At 37.3% G+C, this 9,986-nt stretch overlaps 2 protein-coding genes across 2 annotated transcripts in view; one reads left to right on the forward strand and one right to left on the reverse strand.

Annotated features, from left to right (window-relative positions):
* Positions 1-7,621, forward strand: part of LOC125846311 (probable cadmium/zinc-transporting ATPase HMA1, chloroplastic) — a 9,340-nt gene extending 1,719 nt beyond the window's left edge. Inside the window, exons 4-13 of the mRNA XM_049525695.1 lie at positions 939-1,085; positions 2,234-2,429; positions 2,718-2,830; positions 3,184-3,422; positions 3,603-3,708; positions 3,983-4,150; positions 5,492-5,708; positions 6,293-6,477; positions 6,555-6,641; positions 6,941-7,621. Of these exons, the coding sequence (XP_049381652.1) occupies positions 939-1,085; positions 2,234-2,429; positions 2,718-2,830; positions 3,184-3,422; positions 3,603-3,708; positions 3,983-4,150; positions 5,492-5,708; positions 6,293-6,477; positions 6,555-6,641; positions 6,941-7,117 (1,635 nt within the window). The 3' untranslated portion in view covers positions 7,118-7,621. The remainder of the gene's footprint in view (positions 1-938; positions 1,086-2,233; positions 2,430-2,717; positions 2,831-3,183; positions 3,423-3,602; positions 3,709-3,982; positions 4,151-5,491; positions 5,709-6,292; positions 6,478-6,554; positions 6,642-6,940) is intronic.
* Positions 7,622-7,765: 144 nt separating this feature from the next.
* On the reverse strand, positions 7,766-9,302 carry LOC125846312 (transcription factor MYB44-like). The gene has a single exon (XM_049525696.1). The coding sequence runs from the start codon at positions 9,248-9,250 to the stop codon at positions 8,138-8,140; it is 1,113 nt and encodes a 370-aa protein (XP_049381653.1). The 5' UTR covers positions 9,251-9,302; the 3' UTR covers positions 7,766-8,137.
* Between the last annotated feature and the right edge of the window lie 684 nt (positions 9,303-9,986).

Raw genomic sequence — 9,986 nt, forward strand, 5'->3', positions numbered from 1 at the left:
CCCCCCCCCCCCCCCCCCCCCCCCCATCACCTCCATAGTGTTTTGATAAATCAATGCTCTTGAAATAATTTTTTTTTTGCTTAATAAGTAAGAAATTCACTTGTTTCCCAAGAAAACATTTTCTAGGAAAGCATTTTCCTTCATACCCAACAACTCCCTAGATGTTATGTACACATCTGTGCAATTTATTCCTACGAAAACTTAGATCGTAGATTGTTTGTATAGCTTGCACTTTCTATTTGGGCTGATGAAGTGACAGAATAAATAGCACTGAGTTAAGTATCTTATGTAGGATTCCAAGTTCTCAATATGTCTGATCTGACGACTTCTATGATTTGCAATACAACCAATAATTTTTTGTGATACGGTAAATAGTTTTATTGAAGTTAGGGAAATTCCCATATATGAGCAGCATGCCAATACATAGAGAGCGTATGGTAAAACATAGTTCTCTACAATAGTCACCCAATCATCTATTATCTATACTAGACATACCAATAGTTAAACCTTGGAAGGTAATAAAAAGTTGATTTTATTCTCAAAGTTAACATCAATATATAAGAATGACTTGGCAGCTGGAATTATAAGAATCTAAGGACTAACTCCTGTTGAACTCAGAGATTGCAACATCTAGGTTCGTAATTTCAAACCTGGAGGGGATCATTAGTTACTTTGTCTCATACTGACTCTAAGCAGGGAAAGACCACTCCCTAATATATATATATATTTTATTTTTCTACTGTTTGAAGCATTCTTTCTAATTCAATCATGGAAAAAGTTAATTATGTTTTTTTCCATGATCAAATTTTGTTCGTACGATTAGTATCTGGTTCCCATAATTCTGGATTTTTAATTGTACATTACTACATTTTGTGCTCCAACCCTTTTATTATGGTTAGCTTCTATAATTGTCTTACTCTTCCTGTTGCTTTGATCAGTCAGTACCAGTGGACTGTGAAGTTTCCCGAGGTAGATCAACAATTACTATTGAACATTTGACGGGTGAAGTCAAACCTTTAGATAAGAAAGAGGGGGACAATATTCCAGGAGGTGCGCGAAACCTGGACGGTATGTTGATAGTGAAGGTACGCCCTTCAATATTTCATTAGTTGGATTGCTTTGAATTGATTTAAGTTTAAACAAGTTCAGAAAATTATCAGGTTGTAGCCAAGATTGAACTAAAAGAAGACAAATATCTCTTATTTTCCCCTTTTCTTTGGGGGAAGAGAGGGATTTGTCTATCTTAGAATTCCCACAAAAATTGTCAGACAATTCTGTTGTTTTGATTAAAATATTTCTTTGTGTTTATTCTTTGACTCTATTGCGGACTAGCCTTTTACATTTACATTCTGCTCCATGTTTTTTGCATAATCCTGAGTCCACTATCACTCTATCAGAATGATTTATAAAAAGAGAGAGATAGAGAAGAAAAATAAGAAGAAGAAGAGTAGTTCCTTTATCTTGTGCCTGTGATATAGAAACTAGTTTGCCTTGTTAGTTAATTTCTGAAAAGTAGTTTGAGGTCTGTAATAGCTTATGCATTACTAAACAATAAGCCTTGGACACTTTTTGACTATGTGGGTGGTTAGTTTTGGAAAAATCATTGCAAGATAATGTAAGAGAGGTAGGGTACCGGGGTTCTACTGCTAATAACTTATTTTACAACATTTAGGGATAATTTCAGTTGTGGAGTATTCAGATAAAAAATGGTGTTTGCTATCTTCCCTCGGAGAAATTCCATAATGAAGGTTGTGACATGTGTCTGATGAACTTGTATTCCAGACATCCATTTCTTCCCATCTGTCCTGAGAGAAGCTTGAATACAAGGGATGGAGTAGGAATTGCTGCAATAAGGAATTATTGTGCATTATGATATAAAGTTTTTAATGGATAAGTGAGTTTTAAACTGATTATCCATTAAGCGACTTCCTTGATTAAATAGATTCTAGAACTGCCAGATTTGGAAATCCAAAGGGATGTCACTCTAGACTCCCTAAATCAACCAGCGACTATTATCTAGAACCATAAGATTTTTTCAGTCCCAAAAGTTTGAAAACTTATCCAAGATGCGACTTCAGAGTCGCACCATGAAGTGGGTACCTCATAGTTAAGGTCCTATTTTAATAAACAACGTTAAACAGTTAATTAAGGGGTACTAGAGCACTGTTATTTAAAAACCACCCAGTTTAATTGGTCTGCTTAAGTTTTTTGTGACCTTTATTTTTTTTTATAGGCAAAGAAGACATGGAAAGAGTCCATGCTTAGCAGAATTGTGCAGCTGACAGAAGAGGCTCAGCTAAGTAAACCAAGACTCCAAAGATGGCTTGATAAGTTTGGCGAGCAGTACAGTAAAGCAGTTGTGTTATTATCTCTAGCAGTTGCTTTTCTTGGTCCATTCCTTTTCAAATGGCCTTTCTTTAGTACTACAGGTACTTTTAGAAGTCTTATTTTGCATATACTTCTTTATTTGTGTTTAGTTGTTGCTATCTGCATCAGTCTTTCTTGCATTACTAGACAGACATTCCAATGAAGAAGGGGGGATTTTAATACATATGTTTTTAGGTGTTAAATGGGTTAAAAGAACAGTTACCTACTATCAAGTAGAACTTATTTTTATGATTTGTAAGCAGGATGTTTCTATATGGATGTATCCATTTCATCAAATTATCTCTGTACCGATTGGTTACCTGGTGTTTTCTTTTCATTCTTTTTTCCAGCTTGCAGAGGATCAATTTACCGAGCATTGGGCCTCATGGTAGCTGCATCACCTTGTGCATTAGCTGTGGCGCCATTGGCTTACGCAACTGCCATCAGTGCTTGTGCAAAAAGGGTATCTTTCCAAATTGGAAGACAGTCTACTAATTAACCTTGTGGTGTCAAATCCTTTTCACTAGTCTTTCTTTCAATATTTTCCTAATTATGGCAAACTTGTATAATACCTCATCATAGTCATGCAGTATGTTTGAATTTTACTCATCATATACTATTATAAATGTTACTGGCAGTTCTGAGCAGCATCGTTTCTAAATATTGTTCTTATTATGGTAACCTGTATAATTCTCATAATATTTTCATTATTATAAATGTTATTACCAGGATCTGAGCAGAGTGATATTATCATATGTTGTTTCAGGCTCAGCCATTTCTGTTCACAGGTTGTGATGCGGTGAATTTTCTTTTTAGGGCATATTGCTTAAAGGTGGACAGGTGCTTGATGCCTTGGCTTCATGCCATAGTATTGCATTTGACAAAACTGGTACATTGACAACAGGGGAGTTCATGTGTAAAGCAATTGAACCGATACATGGACATGCTAAGAGTGTTGGAAAAGGATTTGCTTCTTGTTGTAACCCCAGTTGTGAGAAAGAAGCACTTGCTGTTGCAGCTGCAATGGAGAGGGGTACAACTCACCCAATTGGAAGGTGTTATGAATGATAAGCCTCTATATATTTATTTATTCGTGATCTCATTTATCTGCTTATTTGCTTGATATGTCTCTGTATACATGAATCTTCAATGCTCGCCTACACCTTTCTAATGTTACGATTATGTAGTGTTACCTTTTAGTGAGTCTAATCCTCTTTGCTTCTTCATTCATGCAGAGCTGTTGTAGATCATAGCACAGGCAAAGACCTTCCTTCAATTTCAGTTGAAAGTTTTGAGAATTTACCTGGTAGAGGCATAATTGCAACATTATCGAGCTTTGAGGTATTCTTTTTCGTATCTGCTCACTATTAATTCTAATTTTCTCCATTCATTACTTTTTTCGTTTCATTAATTGTTCAAAACTTTAAGCAAACAATATAGATGAACACCACGTGGGCCTATTGATATTTCATATTTCTGTTATCTGCATTCTGCAATTCTTTTTGAGAAGGTCACAGTCCTTTCTTTTTATCTGTGCCCAGCTTTTCTTCTTAACTTAAAATTTGCTATTACTTTATTCAATTTGAAAAAACTTAATTGTTTCCTGTATCTGTAGCCACGACTAGGAGGTGGTAAACCATGGAAAGCTTTTCTTGGTTCTGTGGAATACATCACCTCACTTTGCGACTCTGAAGATGAATCAAGAAGAGTTGAGGAGGCAGTAAGCACGTCATCTCATGGAGTTGATTTTGTCCGTGCTGCTCTCTCGGTTAATAATCAAAAGGTCAGTTGTTACTTATGAGTATTAAGAATTCAGAAATCTACATTAGCTTTTGAGGGTTTTCATTTTCTCAGTTTCTTTTAATTGGATGCAATAAGCTACTTGTACTTCATACCGTTACAGGATGATTTGATATTACCATTCATTTGTCAGAATCAAAATGATCCTTAGCATGTTAATTTTAAAAGGACAGTTGGGGTGACACATGTATTTGGTGGGTTGTGATTCTGTAGCATATAGTGATGAATTCTACACTAGTTTATCCCATTTATATAGATGGAACAAACGTTGGACTAAAATTTTGTGTAAAGGCGTCTTTGGGATTAGTATATCTATTTGACCACAAATTTCTCTCAAATACACCCTGAAATTTACAGCAACTAGTTACAAATTAACCTTGGAATGAAAAACTGTCAGAAGATAAAAACTGAACAGCAGTAACTCAATAATGCACATAAAATTGAATTGGAAAAACTATTAAATACACTTCTTGTAAGAGTAAAGGATTTTCTTGCTTGTATTAATAATGCTTGCTATGTTAAGTATACTCGATCCTGCATTCCATTTTTGTGCACTTTCTGGAGTAAATATGGTTGTGCATTTGAATGATCACATGACAAAAGTATGAAGCAGTAAAACAATTCCAGCAATATCCCATATTGCCTAGTGGAACCAAAGGAGAGATTGACTCCATGAAGCACAGGCTAAGCACCCAAAGACTGGCCTCAGTTGAGTGGATAACCCACAGGGACGGAGCCAATGTGTTGGTTACGGGTTCGCTCGAACCTGTAACTTTGGTCCAAACTTTGTTTTTGTCTTGGATATGTACAATTTATCAATTTAGAACCCAGTAACTTAAAAGAACCAGAATCCCGAATCCAGAGACATCAAATCCTGGCTCTACCTTTGATACACATCTCCCATGTCAACTTGTCTCCCATTAGCACTTTTCTCATACTTGTCTCCTACTCGATACTTCTTATTTTACTTGGTGTATTTCCTAGATTTCTTATACAAAATTGGAAATCAGTATGAGAAAAATCATAAAATGGAAGAAAGCAGCTGAATCAAAAAGTGGAAAATATATAAAAAGCTGTGTGTTGGAGCCAGAAGCTAACCTGTTTAACTTTTAAGCATTAAGATATCAAGGCTTCTAAATAATGAAACAACATTTCCCTAATAATTGGGTATTGAGATGTCTTTGCAATCAAATCAAATGTCGGCTTACTGGATTTTAAGAGTTCTTATGTAGAAATATCTAATACTTCTCTTGTTAGAAATTTCCCTCAAGCTTCTCTCTCAATGCCTAGTGCGCTTATTTTGCTGACTTTGTGTTGGTACCAGGTAACTCTTTTTCACTTTGAGGATAAACCTCGACCTGGAGTTCTAGACGTCGTACAGACATTGCAGAATCAAGCAAAACTTCGTGTCATAATGTTAACTGGTGACCATGAGGCAAGTGCAAGGAGAGTTGCTAAAACAGTGGGCATCAAAGAAGTTAACTGCAGCCTAAAGCCAGAGGATAAACTTTATCATGTTACAAGCATCTCAAGGGATACAGGTGAGTCACAAAAGCTGGCAAGGAGAGGTCCTTGTTTCATGTTTTTCAGACCCATTTAAATTTCCAAATTCTAAACAAAAAAGTTATTTGGGAACCACACCTTTTTCACTTAACTAGTTCATGTTCATATTTAATTCACATCTTAGTACTCATGCTAAGTAACAACTTATCAAAAACTTATCAGATTAAATTAATACATAGATTGGGCAACTGTGGCCGACTGCTTCTTTAAAGTTGATATATGTTCTATGAACCAGGAACCATCTGTGTGTCTGGTGGTTCCATTCAATGAGGTATCGCTTGCCTCTTTTTAAGCCGTACAGCTTACGTATATTTTTAAAACATCACGGGTAAAACTGGATGAAATGATACATACTTTCCGAGTTATTCTGTTCATGGCAACCAGGAGAAGTCACAAATAGGATAATCCTAGTCATAATTCTCATTTTTCTCAACTTTAGGGTCCCAGAAATGTGGATGTATTGGGTGAAAACTTGAGTAGATGCTAATCAACTAGAACTTTTCACAGTAATACATGTGTCCCCTCCATCCTAAGCTAACCAATTACTATACTTTTTGAGTAGGAGGCCTTATAATGGTAGGTGACGGCATCAATGATGCCCCAGCACTTGCTGCAGCTACTGTTGGTATTGTACTGGCTGAGCGAGCTAGTGCCGCTGCCATAGCTGTTGCTGATGTACTGTTGTTGCAAGACAATATTTCTGGTGTCCCATTTTGTGTTGCAAAATCTCGCCAAACAACATCCTTGGTATTTCCTTTTCCTTCTCTGTAATCAACATGTATCTTTTCTTTTTTGCAACTGATGCTCGGCCCTTATTCTTACAGATCAAGCAAAATGTAGTACTTGCTTTGTGTAGCATTATTTTGGCATCTCTTACATCAGTTATGGGGTTCCTACCACTCTGGTTGACGGTATGACTCTATTCCAGATATTTCTCACCTTAAATTTATCCATCTTGTTTCAATCAATCAGTATATCTGCCCAGTTTGCTACTGTTAGTCTATGAGCAGCTATTAGGTGCAACACAAGTTTACCTATTGTGAAAATTTTCTTACATCTAATGGTCCAATTCCTGTTGTTCTTGGACAAAGAATAGTTAGGATTAACAGTCTTCCGCAGAATTCCTGCTATGGAAAATGAGACTGTTTTCCTCCCTAGCTTGGGGTGCTACCTTAGTAAATTCATCTAAGCTGGTATGTCCACATTGCAGGTGCTCTTGCATGAAGGTGGCACACTTCTTGTTTGTCTCAATTCCGTACGTGCGCTAAACCCTCCAACATGGTCATGGAGGGAGGATATTTCACAAATCATTGATAGAATGCGTTCTCTAGTTATGTTTTTGAGACATGGCACACTACCTAGCACCATTCAGGCAGCTCATTTGTGATTATTGACTTGCCCTTTAGCTGCTCACCTCCCAGTTGCGACAGAATGAATAGTTTCTTCTTGTCGAACAAAGCGAGGATTCAAGATGTGAAGAACACTGCACCTAGCATGTTGAATTGCCTCATCAAGTAGATCGTCTGGTTGAGGCTTGAAGCCCAATTCAGTCATGTGTATATTCCTGTCCCATGTTTCTAGTCTTAACTTTTCATTATATTAGGGCTGTATTGAAATTTTACTGTAAATAAGTGGGCTGTTGAAGTCACCAGTATAGCATGTTAATGCAGGACGTTAGGGAACAACCATATATCACACGATATTTTTCTCGTCTTGTGTACAACAATTCTACAAGTTTTCCTTAAAACGGATTTCTGGTCTTTTATCTTTCTATCCGAATAGCATGGTCAATTGTTCAATTTCAGTTATAATTACGCAGTTGAACTGAACGCCTTTTTTAGTGTTCACATATTACACGGAACTAAAAACGAAGAAAGAATGATCAACTTAAATCCTTTTATTGGTTTAAAAAATTAGAGTTGAACTAATTTTTTGGTGCATACATTCCGTAACTCTCCAATTCAGGTTTTCAAACTTTCAGGTCAAATTATAACACCCAAAATTTGAATAGGGAAAAAGATACTAAATAACTTCAGACAATAATAAAGTTAATAACTTTTCTTCATTCAAATCCTTCCTTGCTTTGGCGGTAGATGTTTTTCTCAAAACATATTTACTTTAAGCTAAGTTTTTCTTGGTTCCTAAATCTGCCTGCATATAAATTAACAAAACGCCTTCTTTTTTTTTTTATATCTTTTAGTATTTTTTTTTTCTTATTAGTCCCAGCCTTTGCATTTCTGCCATCAATGGAACATGATTTTATAATCTCTCCCTCGCCCTGTACAATACTCCACCGAAAACTATTTTCTTCTTTTGACGATTCCACAGTTGAAGCTTAAAGAGCTAACAACAAGTGCCCTAAAAACAAAGAGAGAATGAAACAAAGGCGGTTTCTTTCTCCGTTTCACTAATCGAATTTGCTTAGTCTCATGCGATTAGCAGCTCTATCCCTGAATCCATCAGAAGCTTGTTGCATACACAATCCAAGCCCTAAACCACTTGGCAATTGATGGTTTTGTTGCTGAAATTGCTGCGGTTGTTGTTGATAATGCTGCTGCTGCTGAAACTGCTGCTTTTGTTCAACTCCCATCATATAGTTCCTCACCTCCGTCTTTATCATCTCCTGCATCACCCCTAACAACTCCTGGCTAAACGGCACAAATACCTTGTCTGGCTGTTCTCCTCCTCCTGCGTTCTTCCCGAAATCAGGGTTCTGAAGTGACTGTTGAATTGCAGAAACTCGTTCGAAAGGTACCGTCGTTGCCTGCGGCGGCGGCGGTGGTGGTGGCGGCGGTGGGGGAATCTGCATCGGTGGAAGCAGCAACTGAAAAGGATTTTTCGACTGAGTCGAATCGGCCGAACGATTAGAGAACTCAACCAAGTCAACACCAGGAAGCGAAAGGCTTAGAGAGGTGGGAGGATCAACAGGCGGAGATGAGATATCAATCGACGGCGGGAATACGCCGCCGGTTCTAGCAACAGGCTTAAACACATGAGATTGAGACGACGACGTAACATGAAGACTCGAATCACTATCCGAACCCGATGGGCTACCTGGACTGAAATGAAAACCCGAAACCGGCATAGCGGATCCGGCACTAACAGATCTCTTCAACGGCGGCTGCTGATTTTCAAAAATTTGATCGGCGAGTTCGTTCCCTTCATCGGCACTAAGCGATGAACACTTCCTCTTCAAGGTAGAGTTCCAGTGATTCTTAATAGCGTTATCAGTCCGCCCATTAAGAAGTCGGGCTATAGTAGCCCATTTGTTACCGAATCGGGCATGGGCCCGAATAATAGTTTCGTCTTCTTCAGGCGTAAAAGCCCGATGCTCCACCTGTGGAGATAACTGATTACACCACCGCAACCGGCAGGATTTGCCGGATCTCCCCGGAATCGATTTGCTTATTAGAGACCAATTTCTGGGGCCATGTTTCTGAACAAGTTGCTGTAAAAGCTCATCTTCTTCAGGGCTCCATGGACCTTTAACCCGATCCATATCTCTCTTAGAACTCGCCATTTTTTGTTTTTGATTTTCTCTCTATATTTTTATTTTTAGAAGAGGAAACGTGAAGAAGAGGAGATTTATATATGGAAGAGAGGAGAAGAAGGTAATATAAGGGGAAAAAGGGATGACCGGTTAAGCCGGTGAGTGAAAAGGAGTTGTAAGCGTTATGGGCACCGATTAATATTTAAAATAAAAAAGGGGAAGATAGGGAAAGCGGTTGATTATAAGAGATGGAATACAGCTGTAAACGGGACACGCGTCATAAAGAAAGATACACTGATTTACACAATAACAGATGGAGGAGTGGTGTAGGCTCCTGTTTTCAGTTTTAGCAAGACTGTTCCTCCTCTTCTTTTTTTTTTTTTTTTCTATAATAAGCTGCGTGTGCATTACTCTTCTTTTTTAAAATTTTCATTTTCCTCTTTTCCACTCACTAAAGAAAATTTGTTTCGTTCTAAAAGAAAAAAAACTTATAAATTTAACGTATTCTCATGTTGTTTATTTTTCATACTAGCAAAAATAAATTGAACATCACGGTCATTAAAAAAATATTAAATAATCTAATAGATGTATTAGTTAAATTAATCTAACTGCATAGGAGTAATTATTGAATAAAGGAAGTAAAGTTGTAACTGAAATGATGAGTCATAGTTAAATTTAAGATTAATATTAAGTATGGGGTTGAGTGGAAGAGAGAGTAATGTATTAGGGTAACGGTTGAGGAGATGATTGAAACGAGAAAGAAAGA

This window comes from Solanum stenotomum, chromosome 12, assembly GCF_019186545.1.
Source record: "Solanum stenotomum isolate F172 chromosome 12, ASM1918654v1, whole genome shotgun sequence".
NCBI classification, from domain to species: domain Eukaryota; kingdom Viridiplantae; phylum Streptophyta; class Magnoliopsida; order Solanales; family Solanaceae; genus Solanum; species Solanum stenotomum.